The sequence below is a fragment of the Sorex fumeus genome, unplaced genomic scaffold, assembly GCF_029834395.1.
Source record: "Sorex fumeus unplaced genomic scaffold, SorFum_2.1 ptg000064l, whole genome shotgun sequence".
Taxonomy (NCBI): Eukaryota; Metazoa; Chordata; class Mammalia; order Eulipotyphla; family Soricidae; genus Sorex; species Sorex fumeus.
The window spans coordinates 6,081,819-6,102,108 of record NW_026606121.1 but is presented as its reverse complement, the minus strand read 5'-3'; the positions used below and the strand labels follow the sequence as shown (position 1 = coordinate 6,102,108).

Here is a 20,290-nt window from a genome sequence, read left to right as displayed (position 1 = left end):
CAGCGCTGTCCACAGCACACCCCCGGTCTGGAGAAATGCGGAGCCTGGCTGGCACATGCCCGCACCCTGCGCCTGCCAGCCAGGTCTTCCGGGAAACATGGCCATCTCCGAGGGCGTTGAGGCCCTGAGCAGGGAGCACCCTTCCTGGGCTTGCCTTTCAGCAGCGCCCTTGAGGCCTGAGGGATACGTGGAGATGAGTCCTGCCATCACTGACTGACTTGGGACTTCGCGGCCCTCAGGTCCAAAGTGGCCCTGCGCCTGAAGCTGGAAGTGTGCAAGGAGCTGAGGGCCCACTTCGAGCTTCTTCCCGAGATGGGCTACATCCAGGCCCTATCGTCTTTTTCGGTGCAGCTCAAGTTCCTGCCACGGTGAGTGTGTGCCTGTCTGTGTATGCTTGTGTATGTCTGCGTGTGTGTGTGCCTGCATGTATGCATATGTGTATGCCTGCATGTATTTGCCTGAATGTGTGCCTGCATGTGTGTGCCTGCATGTGTGTGCATGTGTGTGTCTGCATGTGTGCGCATATATATGTCTGCATGTATATTCCTGCATGCATGGCTGGTGTGTGCCTGCATGTGTGTGGATGTGTGTGACTAGCATGTTTGTGCATGTGTGTGCATGTCTGTGTGCTTACATGTGTATGTGCCTGCATGTGTGTGCATATGTTGTGTGGGTGTGCTTGCATGTGCGTGCAGGCAGGGGAGTGACTGTCAGGCCTACTGTTCTCATGCCCTGCCCCTCATGCTGATGACCACCTGGCCTTCCTGGAGCTTGAGTTGTCCACTCCTCCACTTCCGCAGCGACCGTGCATGCCTGCTGCTCGTGCCATGAGGTGACCCCACAACTTAGGGGGACCTGCATCCTTCTCTTGTCACTTCCGAGACTGTTCCTCCCCCTGGCCTGTGCTTTGAGACTGATGCCACACATTGGGTCTGCGGCTGCCCCCCGCCAGTACCGCCTTCTGCCCCTAGTCACAGCCAGAGTGACCAAGTCCTCGCACCATTAGGGCCTGGTGCTCTGTCTCTCCTTTCTTGTCTTGACCTTGTCTTCGATTCTCTTTCCTGGGGGCTCAGGCACTCCAAGGCCACCCAAGGACCACGCAGTACCAGGACGCAGTGAACGCAGGGCCCTGTCCACCATGCGGCCTCCATCCCCAGGAACCCCTTTGCCTTCTCCTGACATTTCTTACCAACTTAACTCCCTTTCAGGAAATTTTAAGAAAACTTTTTTTGTGGGTGTGTGCCACACCTGGTGACGCTCAGGGCTCTGTGCCCAGGAATCACTGCTGGCAGTGCTCAGGGGATCAATCCCTGGTCAGCTGGTCAGCTGCGTGCAAGGCGAACACCTTACTTGTTGTACTATCGCTCCAGTCCCAGAAAGAAAACTGGCTTTAAGTGATGGTGCCGTTTTAGGGTTCCACATGCATGCACCGTGTACACGCTCTGGAGGAGCGAAGGCACGGGTGCCCCTGGGCGGTGCGAGGGGGGTGGCAGCTCTCAGTGTCCCCCTCCCCTTCCCTCCACCACCTGCTTCAGACCCCTGGGGTCGGGCTTAGTGAGGTGCAGGAGCTCCTGACACACCTCTTCCAGACACTCTCTCCCAGAGGACGCGGGGAAGTACTTTGACAAAGAGAGCAGAGTTCTGGAGGCCCCGATGACCATCAGGGTGGCTGACCAGGTCTGTACCGGGTGTTTCCTGGGATGCAGTGGGGGTCTTCTGGGAGATCTCTGGGAGCTGAACAGTTCCCAAGGAGGCAGACTCTGCCCCTTAGCGCCATCCCCCTGCCCCCTGCCTGTGCCTGCTTGGCTGTCTGATTGTGTGTCCATGTACACATGTGCAAGCTCATTCCCTCCTCTCGGGCACCTCCTCTCCAGCACTGGGTGGTGGTGACAGCTGCATGAACTGCTGATGAATGACCAGCTGTGCCCTTTGCTCCTCAGATCAGACCCGTGGAGTTCACGGTCCACGCCATCGTCACCACATCAGACCTGCAGCTGAGCCCCTCAGTGGTGGACTTCGGCTACTGCACCATCTATGAAGCCATCAGAGCTGAGATCAACCTCTGTAACTGCTCCCTCCTGCCCCAGGAGTTTGGATTTGTCGGGCTCCCCCAGGTGCCTCCTGCTGCAGGGAGAGGGAGAGGGGGCTGCGGGCAGAGCCAGGACTCTCTGGTCAAGGCCCGTCCAGCTGCTGCCCAGGTCTTGTGGCCACCACGGGGCAGCCTGTCCCTCCCCAGACACCACCCTAGCTCAGTGCTCCTCAATGCCTCCATCCCCTGCTCATCCCTCTTCTGTGCTGCTGTGCCCACACCGCTCTGCTGGCCTCATCCCTGCCCTCTCCCATTCTCCCACCTTCCCCACCCTCACATCTCCTATCCTTCTCCTCCTCTTTCCCTCTCTTCCATCCCTCACTCTCCTCCCTTCTCTGCCCCCTCTCTCCTCCTCTGCCTTCTCCCTCTCCATCCTGGCACAGACCCAGAACCCAAGACTTCACCACTCCAGTCTGTAGGGTCCCAGATCAGGTTCCCTTACTCCTCCCTGCACTGCCCCATGCCCCATCCACTCCTATATGCTGGCTCACAGGCACACACAAGTGTGCGTATGATGCAGACACAGACGTGCATGTGTCGTACTTACAAACCCACATGCACACATGCTCACATAGAAACATAAACAACAGGTGTAAACATGCTCGCATATGTAGGTGCACACATAGACATGTGCACACGTGCATTCACACACATGCTCCAATAAGGATTCATGGTACACACTTTCTCACGCACATGTTCACAGAGGTATTAATGACATGCATACTTACATAGCACACATGTTCCTACAGATACCCATGGTGAATGTATGATCATATTCACACACGTGGCATATGCGTGCTCACATACACTCACACATGTTCTCACATGTACTCATGGCGTATGCTTGCACATGCTTGCTTACACTCTCACAGACTTGCACAAGCACTCGTGGCACTTTTGTACTCACACACATGCTCTTATAAGCTCTCATGGAACATGAATGCTCACATACACTCACACAAGCTCACATAAGTGCTCACGGCACATCTAGGCTCACATTCACTCTCATGCTCACATGGTACTCATGGCACATGTGTGCTCATACACGTGCACAGGTATCACGGACATATGTGCTCACACAGGTACCTCGTGACACATACGCTCGCTCACCCTGCGCTCTCAGGAGCTCTGCCCTGTGGCACTCGCAAGCAATCTGTGTCTTTGCTCTCCTCCACGGTTCCTGCTGGCCAGTTTGTGGACATTCAGCCCAGTGATGGTTTTGGGACGATTCTGCCCCTGGAAACTCTGCAGCTCGACGTGATCTTCAAGCCCACCAAGGCCAAGGAGTACAGCTTTGAGCTCATCTGCAAGTCCGAGATTGGCCGGTGAGCCTGGCATCGGGGGTACAGGGAGCCTGGCACAGCCTGCCGGGGGTGGGGGGCACCTTCCTCTATCCCAGAGACACACTGCTGGCCAGTGGGGTTTCAGATCAGGGACAGACACCAGGGCCTGGGCAGCACTGTGCGTGGGAGATAGTGGGCGGCACGTGGCAGCTCGCACTGAGCGGGGAAAACGGCAGGCGGCATGTGGCTGCTTGCACTGCGCAGGAAGACAACAGGCGGCACGTGGCGCTCACACTGCACAGAGCTGCCTCAGGATTCCAGGTCTGAGCTTCCCAAGCAGAGGAAGAAATGGAGCCCCTGAGAAAGAAATGGAGGCCCTGAGCCCCTGGCAGGGCCCCGGAGCAGCCCCACAGCCCCACCTGGTGCCTGCCCCTCTGGGCGCCTGTACCCAGCGCTCACACGCAGATGCTGGGAACCTGGGCCTCCCTCTGCCTGGGCAAATGCCTCAGGGTGGAGAGTGGATTACGGCAGCCTGGTATATTGGCTTTGGGTTTCATAGGAAAGCACTGACTTGCTCCTGAGCACTGTGCAGCGCTCCCACCAGCCACCGCGTGTGTGGCACTGCCCTGGGGTGGGGGGTCGGAGGGCCGAGGGCAGTGTCGGTCCTGAGGTTGGCCATGTGTCCTGTCCTTTGGCCCATTTGGTGGTGACACAGCCTGATAGGGTGGGCTTGTGGTCAGGGGCTCAGCGTGCCATGCATGGCCAGGACTGGACTCGAGGGCTTGCACGAGCAAAGTCTGTGTCCCCCTGTTGTTGGGGTCAGCACATGCTTTCCAGGTGGCCTCTGGGGCAGGGCTCACTGCAGGGTGCTCTTTCGATGTGGCGCCAGGCGTCCCGGGCACAGAGCACAGAGTCTGCACCCCAACAGCGTACTCTGGCCTCCCACCTCCAGGCCGATGCTTGTACACCTATGGGATGTTTGGAGGCTTTTTACAGATCACCGTGAGGTATAGTTACAAAGTTGTTCATGATTGGGTTTCAGTCCCGCAATGTCACCAGGGCACATTTCCTGGTACCAACGTTCCCAGCTGGTCAGACTCTTCAGATTCTCCAGCTAGATTTGCCCAGAGCAGCCCCCGACCTCAGCTAGTTCATTGCCTTACGTTGCTGTCTGTGAAACATTCTTCACAGAGTCCTGTGGGCAGAATTGGGTGCTGTAGCTGCTGTCCGCTCTCTCCTGGCAGCTCTGTTCTCACACCGCCTTGGCATAGCACCCCTGGACTGTGGGGACTGTCTGTCCTTTCGGCACTGCAGGAAGCCTCGCAGGGCTCGCAGGAAACAGTCTACTCACTCCTTTCCTTCCTTTCTTCCTTCTTTTTTTTCCTTCTTTCCTTCCTTCCTTCCTTCCTTCCTTTCTTTTCGCTTTTTGGGTCATACCTGGCGATACACAGGGGTTATTCCTGGCTCTGCACTCAGCGGTGCTCAGGGGACCATATGGGATGCTGGAAATTGAACCCAGGTCGGCCGCATGTAAGGCAAACGCCCTGCCCGCTATGCTATCTCTCCAGCCCCATCACTCCTTTCTTACACCGTTGGAATCAGGGTCATGTTGAGCCAAAACGAGGCTTTGTTCAAATGTCTTGAGTACCTGCTGGGGTGCTGGGAGGTGTAGGGTGGCCTCTGCCAGCACTGGACCTGAGGGGTCCAGCCGCTTTCAAGAAAATGCTTGGTGAGGTTGTCATGAAGCCAGTCTCAGGGCCCGCTGCTTGCTGACCGTCCACGTGAGCCAGTCTCATGGGAGATACTCTGTCCAGCTAGCCACGTGGCTGTGTGTTCAGAGCTACAGCCTGAGCGCCCCTTCTTGCAGCTCCTGAGACGGTCAGAGGGCCACTTGCTGGCCTTACCCTCCACTGCCTTCCAGTTCACTATTTAGTTTGTTTGTTTGTTTGGAGGCTATGCCCAATGGTGTTCATGGCTTACTCCTAGCTCTGTGCTCAGGGATCACTCATGTCAGGCTCAGGTTTCCCCTATGGGATGCAGGACCTTCCCTCTGTGCCGTGTCTCTGGACCCTGCTAAGTCCTTTTCCTCGCTGTCACTGTCACTGTCCTCCCATTGTTCATTGATTTGCTCGAGCGGGCCCAGTAACGTCTCCATTGTGACAATTGTTACTGTGTTTGGCATATTGAATACATCACGGCTAGCTTGCCAGGCTTTGCAGGCGAGATGCTCTCGGTTAGCTTGCCGGCTCTCCAAGAGGGGTGGAGAAATCGAACTCGGGTCGGCCACATTAGCTGCGTGCAAGGCAAACGCCCTACCCGCTGTGCTATCGCTCTAGCCCCAGTCCTTTTCCTACTCTTTGTTGTTCTCCTGGATTCTGGTTTTCAGCGACCGGCCCCCACGGGCCTAGTGCTGGCTGCTCCTGGCTGGGGGCCTTCATGTGTGGGTGCCTCTCTCACTTTCCTGGCTTGCCTGTGCTCCCCTCGCCCTCCTTCCCTGCCACTCCTGCCTGATCTCCTGGTGCACTGCTGTGGGGATGACAGTGCCCTGGGCCCCTGAGGGTGTGCGGCGTTCTCCACGGCAGTGGGGGGAGCAGCTTGCGCCTCGCTCTTGTGGTCTTACTATTTGAGGGAGCATAAAAAAATTGCATGCTGGCACAGTAACCCCTAAGTGACAAGTGAGGCCCAAGGGGCAGGTGAGTGGCCGAAAGTGGCTGCGAGGACCCAGTCCCTGGCACACTGTCTGTGACAGCAGCACAAAGTGGAGGTCAGAGGACCAGAGTCGCCCGGAGCCCCAGGGGCCCCGCAGAAGCTCCAGCCCAGTCTGCACAGACGCCTCTCACTGCCTGGAGAGTTCCGGGGTTCAGATGGGGAGGAATGGGGCAGAGGAGGTGGGAGGATGATAGCTCCAAGCCTGCACGCTGGTGGCTTTTCAGAGGCCCTGCAGCACGTGTGACTCCTCCGACTCTCACTAAAGAACAGCCATTGGGGGTCAGGTCCCCCACTGACCCGGGACCCCAGAGTCCTGTGGCTTGGGGTTCCATAGAAGAGGAAGGAGGGGATGCAGCTGACAGCCTCACCTGTAGCCCAGGAGTGCCCTCACCTCAGGCACTGCTGGCCCGCGTGGGTGCCTGAGACAGGACTTGCCACACACACTGACTGTCCCACGCAGGCGTTCCAGATGGGGGCAGGGGCTTCAGCTGCCCCTCATGGCTCCCCACAGGTGCTTCAAGCTGGAGTGCCAGGCAGTGGCTGTCTCCCCACCACTGGAGCTGTCCCACTGCCAGATCAAGTTTGCTGCCACCGCCTTGAGTGGTTCCTCGGTGGCCACCCTGTATGTCGTCAGCACTCACGGCGTTCCCACCGGCTCCCAGGATGCGGGGCCCACCTCCTTCGAGTTCCTGGTGCCCCTCGACGCACCCATCACCATCTCCCCCTGTGTGGGAACCGTGTTTCCCGGAAAGGTGGGTCTGGGCCCCGTGGGTCCTCTGGGCCAGAGCAGGGGGCCCAGAGGACCCAGCACTTTGGCCACAGGCCTGCTCCTCGTTCCGGTCAGCTGCGCTACTCAGCAGCTGCCAAAGGGTGAGCACGGCTGCACGGCCTCAGGGGAGGTGAGGGTCGGCCCAGCTGGGGGAGGTAAGGGGTCGGCCAGACTGGGGGGAGGTGAGGGTGGCCTGACTGGGAGAGGTGAGGGGTTGGCCCAGCCAGGGGAGGTAAGGGTTGGCCTGGCTAGGGGAAGGGAGGGGAGGGGAGGGTTGGCCAGGCTAGGGGAGGTGAGGAGTCGGCCCAATCAGAGTTGACCCGGCTTGGGGAGGTGAGGGTCAACCCAGCCAGGGCCACTCTCCGGCACTCCCTCTAGAGGTGCCTGGTCCAGGTGACCTTCGGGCCCAAGCTTCCTGCGGAGCTCAAGCAGCAGGAACCCTTCCAGACCAAAGATGAGGTCAAGCTGGTGAGGGGCTGGCAGGGGTGGGAGGGATGGGGGTGGGGGTCCTGCTTCCCGCCACCTTTCCCCTGGCACCCCACACTGGAACCTGGGGCACAAGCCACCTGAGCATTCTGTCGTGTTGACACTCGAGCCAGCTCCTTGGAGGATGGCTGGGAGGCTGACGGGAGCCTCTGTTCAGGGACAGATGTCCAGGTCCTGGCCAGGGGGTCAGGCCTCAGGGACGCAGCAGAGCAGCACCGGGGAGCCCCCCCCCCAGCCTTCTGGGTGGTTCCCAGGCACCCCTGCAGCAGCTGGGAAGGCACAGGAACACTGCAGCTGCCTCGGTTTCCCCTTGGGTGGAGGCTCAGCTGGCGTCTCCCCAGCAGCACCGCAGGAGTACCACCCAGAGGAGGGAGCCGCGGAAGTCCTCAGTGTCGCAGCGGCAGAGCCACGAGCAAGAGCACCGCGCTCGGCAGTCCCAGGCCTCCCACCTGCAGGAGCCCCCGGGCAAAGAGCTAGTGTCCAGGTGGGCTGGACCTCACCTTCTCCGGCACCTGCCCCTGCCCAGAGACCTGGCTGCCCCCTGCCAGCTTGGCCCAGGGCACGTGGCACTCAAGGGGGCGGTCCAGGGCACCTGCTCCCCTGTACTGTCCGGAACTGCTGGGGCTGGGGGCTGTCCTGCGGTGCAAGGCAGGGACTGTCCAGCCCCTGTCCTCTGTGCCAGGGGCTGGAGGCTGCCTTTTGATCCCTCCTTCCAGCTTGGACCAGTACCAGGCTTTGCAGGGCAGCCTGGCCAGGTCTTTCCAAGGCAAGTTTGACAAGTTTGTGGTCCCCTGCGTTGTGGCCAGCGGCGACCTCAGGGACAAGGAGGGGATGGAGCCCCTGAACTTCAGGTGCGAAACCTGGGCAGGGGCAGGGTGTGACCAGCCCAGTCTTTGCTCTCCCTGGCTAAGGTTGGGGCGAGGCCCCGGGCCCTGCCATGAGCCTGTGCTGCCCCTGCAGCCCCCACCACACCCTCTACCTGGAGCTGTGGTGTCCCACAGTGGCCCCATCCATCATGGTGATGTCCAACAACGGCAGGACTGTGGTCGAGTTTGATGAGGTGGCGATAGGTGAGTTGCGGGTGGCCCTGCTGCCTGGCCTGGCCCGCCCCGCCCCGCCCCGCCCCACCCAGCCGGCTGTGACCCCCGCCCCTGTTGCAGGCCACAGCATCTTGAGGAAGGTCTCTATCCAGAATGTGTGCCCCCAAGACCTGGACGTATCCTTGCTCTGGGGCCGGGCATCGAGCGGGGGGGGGGGGGGGGGAGGGCATGCCCTCCCCCGCCTCTCCTTGACGTGGGACTCAGGTGGACTTCTCCCTGTTGAACCCCGACGGCCCCTTTGTCTTGCTGAACCCCATCAGCAAGCTGGCAACAGGCGAGAGCCACACCCTGGTGCTGTCCTTCTCTCCCCGCCAGAATGTCCTGGTGAGCACCGCGACCCCGGGCCCACCCCCGCAGCCCTGCCCGCCCCAGCACACACACACACACACACACACACACACACGCCCGTCTCCCACGCAGGCCCAGGAGGCGTTGGACATCATCACCAAGCGGGGCGCACTGACGCTCACCCTGAGGGGCACGGGTGTGGAGCCCAGGATCACCTGCTCCATCCAGGGTGACATCCTGCACATGGGCTACGTCATCGCCAGGGAGAGTGTGTCTGTGGGCTTCAAGGTGCCCTGGGAGAGTGGGCTCAAGAGGGTGGGCCAATGTGCTAGAGCCCTCCCCCTCCTCCCTTCTGGCCCAGCTTTGAATTGGGCCCTGCAGGCTGGGGGAGGGGGGAGGGAAGGGGGCGGGTAGCGTTAAAGTGAAACATCGAGGAAGGGATCTGGAGGGGAGAGCAGCCCCTGGGACAGAGGGATAGAGACACAGGGGTCTGAGGACAGAGATACAGGGGAGAGGGACAGACGCAGGAGAGAGGCAGAGACACAGAGGAGAGGGCAGGGAGGCAGGGGAGGGACAGACGGAGGGCGGGGCTCGGATGGGCTGGCCCACAGCGCCCCCTGCCCGCCCAGCTGCAGAACTGTTCGTCGCTGCCAGTGGAGTTCTCTATGCAGCTGGACAGCCTGGCGGACAGCAGGTCCAACACGCAGGTGCCCTTGCCGCGCTTCCTGGCAGCAGGGGCCGTGGGGCTACACCGGACGGAGGTCGTAGGTGCGGTGGGCCCGGGACGGGCGTGTGCCGGGCAGGGCTGAGTAGGGCCACCGCTGCAGTGCCCACACCCTACAGGCACGCAGAACTACGGCGGGCAGAGCGTGTTCAGTGTGGTCCCCGTGGAGGGCATCCTGGAGCCCGGCCAGGCGCAGGACTTCACGCTCACCTTCAGCCCTGACCACGAGAGCCTCTACTTCTCGGACCGGCTGCGGGTCGTGCTCTTCAATAAGGTGGTGGCCGGGTGGGACCCATGCCGCCCCCCCTTGCCCGCGGGGCTCAGCCTGACCAGGGCTGTGTGGCCTTCCCCAGAACACGTCCCGCCAGATCCTCCTGAAGGGCGCCGCCCGCGAGCACAGCATGTTTGTGGAGGGGGGGGACCCACTCGATGTGCCCGTGGAGTCCCTGTCGACCGTCCCGCTGCTGGAACACGGAGAAGGTGGGGCTCTCCCGCGTCCCCCCACGCACCCTCCTCAGGGGCCCGGTAACGCCCAGACTCTGTCGCCCCTGGTGCCCCCTAGGCAGTGCCCCCCACTTAGAAGGCGAGGAGCTGAAGGGCATACTGGTGACACTGGACTACATCCAGCTGGATGAGGACACACCGGCTTCTCCAGCCACCCGAGAGTTACAGGTGGGCTGCATCCGAAGCAACCAGCCAACCTCCAAGAAGGTGAGTGCACCCCCAGATGCTGGGCAGTGCTCCCTGCCCCGTGCTCCCTCCCCCGTGCTCCCTGTCCCATGTTCCCAGTGCTCCCTGTCTCATGCTCCCTGTCCTGTGCTCCCCGTGCTCCCTGTCCTGTGCTCCCATGTTCCCTGCCCCATGCTCCCCATGCTCCCAGCACCATGCTCCACATGCTTTCTGCCTGATGCTCCCTGTCCCATGTTCCCCGTGCTCCCTGTCCTATGCTCCCTGTCCTGTTCTCCCTGTGCTCCCTGTCCCATGCTCCCTGTCCCATGCTCCCTGTCCTGTGCCCCCATGTTCCCTGCCCCATGCTTCCCATGCTCCCGGTACCATGCTCCCCGATGCTCCCTGTCCCATGTTCCCCTGCTCCCTATCCCATGCTCCCTGTGCTCCCTGTCCCATGTACCCATGCTCTCTGTGCTCCTTGCTCCATGCTCCCCGTGCTCCCTGTCCTGTGCTACCATGCTTCCTGTTCCATGCTCCCTGCCCCATGTCCCCCTGTTCCCTGCCCCCTATGCTCCATGCTTCCTACCCCATGCTTCCCATACGCCCTGCCCGTGCTACCTGCCATGTGCTCTCCCTGTTCTGTGATCCTCGTGCTCCCTGCCCTGTGCTCCTTGGGGCCTTCCTGCCCTGCAGGTGGTGGACTTCAGCCTGGACAGTGTCTCGTCCCTGCAGCACAAAGGCTTCACTGTGGAGCCCACCAAGGGCTTTGTGGAGCGCGGCCAGACCAAGACCATCAGCATCTCCTGGGTGCCACCCCCGAACTTCGATGTAGGTGCCCAGGAAACCCCCAAGAGCCCACGGGCCCTGGGCGGGCTGGGGAAGCGCAGCAGTAGTCCCTGAGTGTCCCCCTCGCCCCCCCCCCACAGTCGGACCACCCCCTCGTGGTGTCAGCTCTGCTGCAGCTCCGTGGGGACGTCAAGGAGACCTACAAGATCCTCTTTGTGGCTCAGGTGCTGACGAGCGCCACCCCACCCAGTCCCCCAGTTCTGCTTTCTTTGGTCCCGAAGGCCAGAGCACCCACCCCTGCTTCCACCTCAGAGCTGGCATGAGCCCCCATGAGCCTTGGAGCTTCTGGCCCAGTGCCCCTCAATAAATGCTACCTGTCCCCAACGCCCTGCCTCCAGGTCAACGGCAGGAACCACGGCTTGTCATGCCTGGTTGGGTCCCTCCTGCCTGCCTTCTCGTGCCCGCTGGCCACGGCAGCATGGATGTCCCTGCCAGCTGCAGGGCTGTGCAGGAGGCCCAGGACAGTGTGTCCTGGGAGTGAGCCCAACCCCAGGGACAGCCAAGGACGGCCTGGTGCCCTTGGCTAGCCCAGACCCTGTGTCCTCTGCACTCTGGGTGGTCTGCAGAGTGGCCAGCCGGCAGGGCCAGCTCTTGTTCCTCCAGCCCAGGCCCCTCCTGCTTCTGCTGCCTCTGGACAGAAGCCCACGGCACCTGCCGCCCACACCCCCGCCGGGCCTGCTTCCAAACTGCAGGGTGGACAGTGAGAGCCTGGTCCGTGGCACTGTGACCTGTGAGGGCCAGTGCAGGCCATGGTTATGGAGGGGTGGGCCTCCTGCCCTCTCTCCCCCACAGCCCACAGCTCTGTGAAGTACCCCCTGGGCCTAACTGTTGCCCTTACAGGAGCCGGACCTGGATTCCATGGCCCCTCAGCCTACAGCCCGTGTGTCTCTGAGCAGCCCCCTCCGATGAGGAGGTGGTCAAGGTGTCCACACCCCCTCCAGGTAGCCCCCACTCCGAGGCCCAGCAGAGGGTCCGGGATCATCCCCTGTGCTCCCAGCATGGCTGGATGGGTTGGCTGCAGCTCTGGCCCAGCCCGGAGGCTGCCAAGAGAGTAAAGCCCCTCACCACCAGCTGAAGGAAGGTTCTGGGAGGGACCCTGGCCTGCAGGCCACAGTGTGCCCTGTGCTTAGGAGGTGTCAGAGTTCCCAGGCCACCAGGCCCACCTGCGAGAAGCCCCCTTCTGTCACCCCCAGAACAGATGTACACGTGAGCAGGGCCAGAGGTTTTACTAACCGCCCGCCTGGGGGAGGGCCCTGGGGCAGCAGCGCTTTCCTCGTGACCCTACCCTGTGGCTGCTGCCCCCCCTGCACCGCCCTGAAGGATCGTGGGTCCTGATGGCAGAGGCTGGTCACCAGTGGCCCCTGCCCACCCTCCTGTCATGCTACCATCATCCCCGCCTGCACGAGTGCAGGGCTCTGCACCTGTGGGCATGGCGTGATAGGCCCGCTGTGGGGGGTCCTGCTTGGACATGCCCGGTGCATGTGGCCCTTGCCCCCAGCCGCCCCTCGGCCCCGGCTCGGCAGCCCCAGGACTCTACACCTCCTCTTCACGTCCTGGCCGGCTGCTGCTGTACTTGGCGGGCGGACGCCTGATCAGCTCACGAGTCTCTGCAGTTCACTTTCCCCCTGTCGCCTCCTTCACTCCATGTCAGGCGTCAGACCTGCCTCAGCAGGGAAGGTGAAAGCTCAGGCCACAGCCCCCTCTGGCCACCCCCAGGACGAGGCCACCAGCCAGAGGTGATCCTCGGTGCAGGAGCACAGGCTGGTGGGTGGGTGGGGTGATCAGAACTCAGGGAGCACTGTGGGGTCGGCAGGGAGGATGCGGACAGCAGCGGGGAGCCTGAGTGAGGCTCAGGGCCGCCGGCCTAGGGAAACCCAGAAAGATCTGGCGGGGCAGAGGGGCCCAGAGCTTAGCCTCCGCGCCACTGTGCCCTTTCTTTGGAGTGTCCCCCACCCACGGGAGGCCTCCCCTGGGGGGGGGGGCGCTCTCTGCAGGCCCTGACGCTGAAGAGCCTTGCCCTCCCCTGGCCGGGCTTCCCTGGAGGGCCTGGGCTTCCTGTTGTCCCCGGGACTGAGGCCTGCAGGAGGCACGGGCAGCGTGCCAGGTCCTGCCCCCCTCATCCCTCCAGTGCCCACTCAGGGAGGCATTGTTGGCGGCCCCCAGTGCTGGGTGGCACTTTCAGGGTGTACTTTACTTACGGAGCAGAGTAAAGCAGCAGGGTGGGATGGGCCCAAGGGCTTTATGGGGATCTGGATCTTCCTCAGCCAGAACAGCAAGGCCCGTACCCCTAGGCTGCTCAGCGGGCCATGGCCCCACCAGAGTCTGCACAGCGAGTTTGGTGGGCGGGGCTGATAGAATGGGGCGTGCTTGGTGGGCCATGGGGCGGCAGGCAGGTGCACCTGGCTTGTCCTTGAAGCCCTGGGCAGGAAGGTTCCAGCAGCCCCAGGCTGGCCGCCATGGCAGGCCGCAGGAAGGGCCCACCGAAGTTTAGGGGTCTCCCTCTTCGTGCCCACTGTCCGGGCAGTGGCTTTCAGCTCTGAGAGGGGGTAAGGTTCGGAGCCCCATTCCCGTGCCTGAGCCGCTGTGGGGTTTGACCTCCAGAACCCAGATCACAGCCCATCAGGTGAAGTATGACAGACAGGGACACCCAAGCCCATATGGGTGGACACCCCGCCAAGGGTGTGTGTGCCCCCGCGGGTATGGGGAATCCATGGAGAGTAAGTCCTGGAGGGAGGCCCTGAGCCGGAGCCTGGGTGGCCCCAGAAAGAGTCACGAAGAGATGGATGACATGAGGTGCATCACACTCAACTCAAGCCCAGCCAGGGCCCGAGTCCGTGTGCACGTGCATATGTGCATGTGTGTGCATGCAAGTGCATGTGTGTCCACGGGTGCCTATGAGTTCACATGCACGTGTGTGCATGTGTGCGTGTGTTTATGTGTGTACACATGTGCATCTGCATGTGTGTGCATGCTGGTTCCCATGGTGCGGCCCTGAGATATCCTCAGAGGGGAGTGTGGTGTGGTGGCTCCTCTGTGTGGGAGATTCAACATCTTGGCCTCCACAGGAGCACCTGCACGCCCCTTTTTCTTCTTTCCTGACATGGAAGCTTCCCTGAACAGCCTGTCTGCCCCACACCCCTGCACAGTCCCCTCTACCCCATCCCTGGACAGCCCCCGCTGCCCCTCACCCCTGCAAGCCCCCAACTCCCACCCCTGCACTGCCCCCGCTGCCCCCATTTCTGCATAGCCCCCGCTGCCCCCACCCCTGCACTGGCCCTGCTGCCCTCATCCCTGAGCAGCCTCTTCTGCCCTCCTTTCCCCCATCTGTTGGAACTTGGGGGCTGCAGGGTCTTTGCCCAGCTGAGATCCAGCCCAGAGTTTGTCCATGAGGGTCTGAGTCTGTCCCCTGACAGTGTCCTTGTGTATGTCCTCATGTGTGGCTGGGCTGGGTCAGAACCTCTTTTTTTAAATTTTAATTTCATTTTTGTAAAGTTATTCACAATATTTAATTACATTTAACATTCAAACACCAATCCCACCACCATTACACCTTCCCACCACTGTATTTCCAACCCGAAACCTAAACTCTGCCCCGAAAGCAGAACCAAAATAATTTATTTTGTATTGTTTGTTATGAATAATCCACTAAAAATGAGACAGAAAAGTTTCCTTAGAGGAAAGTGTGTGAGGATTGTTGTATTTCACCCAGAAGACCTATAAGAGATTAGTAACATGCTGTTAAAAGTTGAGCCTTGTGTGCTTATACATATCACTGTCACTGTCACTGTCCACCCGTTGTTCATCGATTTGCTCGAGCGGGCTCAGTAACATCTCCATTGTGACACTTGTTACTGTGTTTGGCATATCGAATACGTCATGGGTAGCTTGCCAGGCTTTGCCGTGCGGGCGAGATACTCTCGGTAGCTTGCTGGGCTCTCTGAGAGGGGCAAAGGAATCGAACTCAGGTCGGCCATGTTGGCTGCGTGCAAGCAAATGCCATACCTGCTGTGCTATTGCTCCAGCCCACTTATACATACATATATATATATATATATCACTGTCATCCTGTTGTTCGTCAGTTTACTCGAGTGGTGCCAGTAACGTCTCTATTCGTCCCAGCCCTGAGATTTTACTTTTTTTTTTTTTTTACTTTTTGGGTCACACCCAGCGATGCTCAGGAGTTAGTCCTCGCTCTGCACTCAGGAATTACTCCTGGCGGTGCTTGGGGGACCATATGGGATGCCGGGGATCAAACCCAGGTCGGCCGTGTGCAAGGCAAACGCCCTACCGGCTGTGCTATCGCTCCGACCCCCCAGCTTCTCCTTACCCGTCTTTCCCAACGTTTGGAGGCTCTTTCGGGGTCAGGGGTCACGATCACGATCACGATCACGATCATCCTGTTGTTCGTCGATTGCCTCGAGCAGGCATCAGTAATGTCTCCTTCATCCTAGCCCTGAGATTTTAAAGTGCCATATTCAAGGCTCTTTCAGGGTTAGGAGAATGAGACCCATCATTGTTACTGGTATTTGGCATATTGGGTACGCCACGGGGAGTTTGCCAGACTCTGCCGTGTGGGCAGGTTACATTCGGTAGCCTGCCAGGTTGTCCAAAGTAAGAATGAGGTAATAAGCCTCCAAGAGCTGGGTTTTGTAGTCTCTGGGTCTTGGCCGTTGATGGGATTACACGGCGCCAGGGGGTCAGTTGGTGGGTGTGACCCCTGCCTACTGGAAGATGGAGGATCTGGGTGGAGGATGCTCAGCCCCGATCCGAGCAGGCTTGGAGATCTCAGCCCCGGGACCCGCATGCCTTTGTTCCTCTGCCGGTACCTTCATGCATGTGGAGAGTGGTCTCAGAATGGTTGTGGCTGGTTCTGGAGGTCTTCGGCTGCTGGAGCTCTGCTCGGGGCGGGGAGGGAAACTCAACCCGCCCCCTCCAAGGGGCCCCGGCGAGGACAGCCAAGAGCGGGGGCAGGAGACTCTGCCTGTGACAGGGTCAGGGGAATGAGACCCATTATAGTTACTAATTACTGGTTTTAGCATATTGAATATGACACTGGTAGCTTGCCAGGCTCTGCCCATGTGGGCGGGATAGTCTTGGTAGCTTGCCGGGCACTCTGAGAGGCATATGGGCTGGAGCGATAGCACATTGGGTAGGGTGTTTGCCTTGCTTGCAGCCGACACAGCTGACCCAAGTTCGATTCCTCTGCCCCTCTCAGAGAGTCCTGCAAGCTACCGAGAGTATCTCGCCCGCATGGCAAATGGCAAAGCCTGGCAGGCTACCCGTGATGTATTCGATATGCCAAACACAGTAACAAATCACACAATGTTACTGGGCCCGCTCGAGCAAATCGATGAACAACGGGAGGACAGTGACAGTGACATACATACATACATATATATATATATTTCTCTCTATCATCTGTTGCCTATTGTCTGAACTCCATCAACATGGTGTGGTAATTATGGACAATGGGCAGGAAGTGTCCCATGATGTGTTGTGCGGCCGCTTGGCAGCTGCGTGGTCTGGAAAGTGGCCTGGAGCGTGGTGGCAGTTGGGTAGTGGAGGTCAGCTGCTGGGACTGGGTATATATATTTACACAGATATGTGTGTGTGTGTGTGTGTGTGTGTGTGTGTGTGTGTGACCCTGAAAGAGCCTCCAATGTGGCACTTGCTAAAATCTCGGGTCTAGGACAAATGGAGACGTTACTGGTGCCTGCTCAAGGAAATCAATGAACAATGAGATGACAGTGATACAGTGATACGGTGATATATATATATATTTATATATGTGTGTGTGTAAATATATTTCCCCTTCTACTTTGCCTTCTACTTTAAACCCAATCAAATGCGGTGCATTACACTTGGTATATTGGTGGTGTAAAGTATGAGATGTCGCGTGGACGAATTTGCGGTCCACGAATAGAATCACTCATCTATTCACTTCACAGGTGAGCTCATCCGAGCATGTGGAGCACATCTGTGAGCATGGCGGTGGTTGAGTTCTGGAGGGTTTCAGCTGTCAGGGCTGGCTTCGTTGGGGCAGAGAGGGGCCTCACCCACTCCCCTCCAGGTTGCCCAGAAAGGCACAGCCTAGCCTGGGGTCTGGAGACCTGTCTGTGCTCTCTTCTGAGAGATTTCTATTGAGTCTCTGGATCATGGCTGTTGATGAGATTGCATGACTCCAGCGGCAGCTTGTGGAATGACTGCCAAGCTGCTGGAAGTAAGGGGAGGTGGGGGGGTCACCTGTTCCTGAGAACCTCTCTTTTCTTGTGGAGGACTCATAAGTGTTGCTCAGAGGCCCTCCTGGAAGTCCCCAGCACCCCAGTCACCACCCCAGTGCTAGGGCCTGGGCCGCAGTGACAGTGATACCTGAACCCCAGGCCCTCTGTGCTCAGGGCCTCCAGGGCTGCCTCCCTGCTATGCTTGGGACCATGCATGCCCTGAATCCTCTCTGTGGCACTAACACTCAGTTTTCAGGTGGACTGAGTCAGGGCCACCCTCCGTCCATGGTAAAGAAGCTGCTGTGAATTTGGGGAGCTCCAAGGTTGAAGTTCTGAAGAGAAACCTAATTGTTCCCAGGAAGGGCCATGCCCAGGCATGTCCACAAGCTGCACCCCTGGCTCTGCGCCAGCATCTCCCTGCAACTGGTCTGTGATGAAGGCCACCTGCCTCCAGTCCCATTGAGAGTCCAGCCTGGTCCAGATGGGACGAGAATTGGACAGGAGGCCATGCAGGGCAGAGAGGACAACAGGGACCCCAGGGAGAAGACATGGGTCCCCTACTGCCGGCCTTAGCATGGAAGGGAAATTCAGGAGGAAGCAGCTGTCTCCAAGCAGCATGAACACTTGCTACCCCGAGGGGAAGATGGGATGGGGAGGGGCTCTGAGGTCTCAGCAATTCTTCCCTAATCTAAAGCTATTAAAAAATACAGTTTCAGGGGCTGGAGCAATAGCACAGCAGGTAGGACGTTTGCCTTGCACGAACCTAGCCAACCCAGGTTCGATTCCCAGCATCCCATATGGTCCCCCAAGCACCACCAGGAGAACTTCCTGAGTGCAGAGCCAGGAGTAACCTGTGTGCATAGCCAGTGTGACCCCAAAAGGCAAAAAAAAAAAAAACAACTGTTTCCTCTGTAGTAACATGCAAGTAATCTCATACAAGGGCTCCAGGGTGAGATACAGCAATCTTCACACATTTTCTTTTAAGGAAGTCTTTTTTAATCATTTTTAGTGAATTCATCATAACAAGCAATACAAAATAAATCATTTAGGGCCTGCTCTTGGGGCAGGCTTGGCTGTTGGCTGGGAAAATAGAAAACAATGGGGTAGTGGGAAGGTATAACGGTGGTGGGATTGGTATAGTAAAATGTAATAAATCACTGAACAATTTAAAAAAAAAATTTAAAAATTAAAAAAAAAACAACAAAAATACTGTTCCTTAAAGAAATTAAGGTGAGGGCCCACAAGAGGCTCTGGATCTGAGGCAGGCTGAGTCCAGTACAGCCAAGCAGAGACATTTACTGTCCTAATAATAAAAACTCTCGCCTAGAGGGCCCAAGTATCACTGAGAGTGGCCCTGGGGTCCTCTAAGCATGCCTGGGAGACTCCAAAATTACCCTAATAAAAACACAAGAGATAGTACAAAGGTTGAGACGCTTGCCCAGCACATAGGAGGGGCTGTAACCCTGGTTCCAATCCAATACCACATATGGCCCCTTGAGCACAGAGCCAAAATGTAAATAAATCCTTAATCAAAATAATGCCATATAAATATTTTAAAATAAAAAATAATGCCTTATAGCATGGAGAGATCCCGCAGGGCTAAGGAGCCTTGCATGCAGGTCACCAGGGTCTTCTCCCAGCCACATGGTCTGAGCATAACTGGACATGGCTCTGGGTATCCCGGTGGTCCATAGTGCCACAGGACCCAAGCAGCATCGTGTCCTTGGGCCCTTGCCAAGAACTGCCCTTGTTAGCCGATACTCGTCAGCCGGGGTTCCCTGTACTCCCTGGACACTATTTGGGAGGTTAAAAAAGCCTTTCGGACCAGAGTACAGTACAGTGAGATGGCACTTGCCTTGCATACGACTGACCCAAGCTCCATTCCTGGCACCACATTAATTTCCCAGCCCCACCAAAAGAGATCCCTAAGTGCTGAACCAGGAAGTCCCAAGTACTGCTAGGTGTGGCCCAAAACAAAACAAAACAAAACATTTTACAGTGGTTGTCACTTATTTTTTTTGGGGGGGGGAACATACCAGGCAGTGCTCAGGCATTGAACTCAGGCCTCCTTCATACAAAGCCTATGTCAGACTCCAGACAACTGCCACTTAAAAAGGAGATTGTGGGGCCAGAGTGATAGTACAGCGGGGAGGGTGTTTGCCTTGCATGTGGTCAACCCAGGTTCAATCCCCGGCATTCCATATGGTCCCCCAAGCACCTCCATGAGTAATTCCTGAGTGAAGAGCCAGGAGTAACCCCTGAGCATCGCTGGGTATGATCCTAAGAGCAAAAATAAAATTAAATTAAAAAAGGAGATTGATTGTCAGAGAATGAAGACTAAAGACCTAGACCAAAGGACCCAGAGCAACCACAAAGTGGGGTGGGCAGTTTCATGTGGCCTACCCAGGTTTGATCCCCATCCCATTTGCACTGCCAGGAGTAATTCCAGTATGTAGAACCAGGAGTAACCCCTGGGCATCGCCGGGTGTGACCCCAAAAGCCAAAATATAATAATAAAGACCTGGGTCGAAGCCATAGAACAACAGGGAGGACGCCTGCCTTGCCCGTGGCTGATGGGGTTCAAACCCTGGGACCCCAGAGCACCCCATGAGTACCACCAGGAGAGATCCCTCAGCACAGGTGTAACCCACCCACGCCCAAGGGTGCCTGAAAACAAGCTCCTGGCTGAGGCCCTTCTGGAGAGGCAGAGCATATGACGTGTGTGTGAGTTGCTGGACACCCAACTTCCCCTGTGCTGAGCTGGGCATCACTGGGCACCACCCTCCAAGATTTAAAAATATGTGTTGGGAGGGTCAGAGTAGGAGAGAACCAGGGACCAGGGTAGAGGGGATGCGGTGGTGGTGCAGCCAGCAGCAGAAACGTCATGCAACATGTCACCTCTGGAGCTTAGCGCCGCCTTACGCCCAGTGGGAGCTCCCAGACTCCGTCCTGCGGACCCCACAACCTCACAACACACGGAAACAAGGGGTCTTGTCTCGCAATAGACCTTCGTGGCCATTCCAGAGAGCTCCTGCCCCGCCCCAAAGTCAGGCGCCGCCCGCAGGGTTGAGGACCAGCTCCAGCACTCGGCCCCGCCCCTCTCCAG

At 58.5% G+C, this 20,290-nt stretch overlaps 1 protein-coding gene across 1 annotated transcript in view; it reads left to right on the top strand.

Annotated features, from left to right (window-relative positions):
- Window positions 1–11,226, top strand: part of CFAP74 (cilia and flagella associated protein 74) — a 39,376-nt gene extending 28,150 nt beyond the window's left edge. The window contains exons 20-37 of the mRNA XM_056128336.1: window positions 240–368; window positions 1,590–1,677; window positions 1,941–2,114; window positions 3,281–3,414; window positions 6,593–6,833; window positions 7,229–7,318; window positions 7,681–7,820; window positions 8,053–8,187; window positions 8,297–8,406; window positions 8,497–8,552; window positions 8,641–8,760; window positions 8,857–9,012; window positions 9,354–9,492; window positions 9,568–9,722; window positions 9,802–9,928; window positions 10,011–10,159; window positions 10,811–10,945; window positions 11,044–11,226. Coding sequence (XP_055984311.1) covers window positions 240–368; window positions 1,590–1,677; window positions 1,941–2,114; window positions 3,281–3,414; window positions 6,593–6,833; window positions 7,229–7,318; window positions 7,681–7,820; window positions 8,053–8,187; window positions 8,297–8,406; window positions 8,497–8,552; window positions 8,641–8,760; window positions 8,857–9,012; window positions 9,354–9,492; window positions 9,568–9,722; window positions 9,802–9,928; window positions 10,011–10,159; window positions 10,811–10,945; window positions 11,044–11,226 — 2,461 coding nt within the window. The remainder of the gene's footprint in view (window positions 1–239; window positions 369–1,589; window positions 1,678–1,940; window positions 2,115–3,280; window positions 3,415–6,592; window positions 6,834–7,228; window positions 7,319–7,680; window positions 7,821–8,052; window positions 8,188–8,296; window positions 8,407–8,496; window positions 8,553–8,640; window positions 8,761–8,856; window positions 9,013–9,353; window positions 9,493–9,567; window positions 9,723–9,801; window positions 9,929–10,010; window positions 10,160–10,810; window positions 10,946–11,043) is intronic.
- The last annotated feature ends 9,064 nt before the right edge of the window (window positions 11,227–20,290 follow it).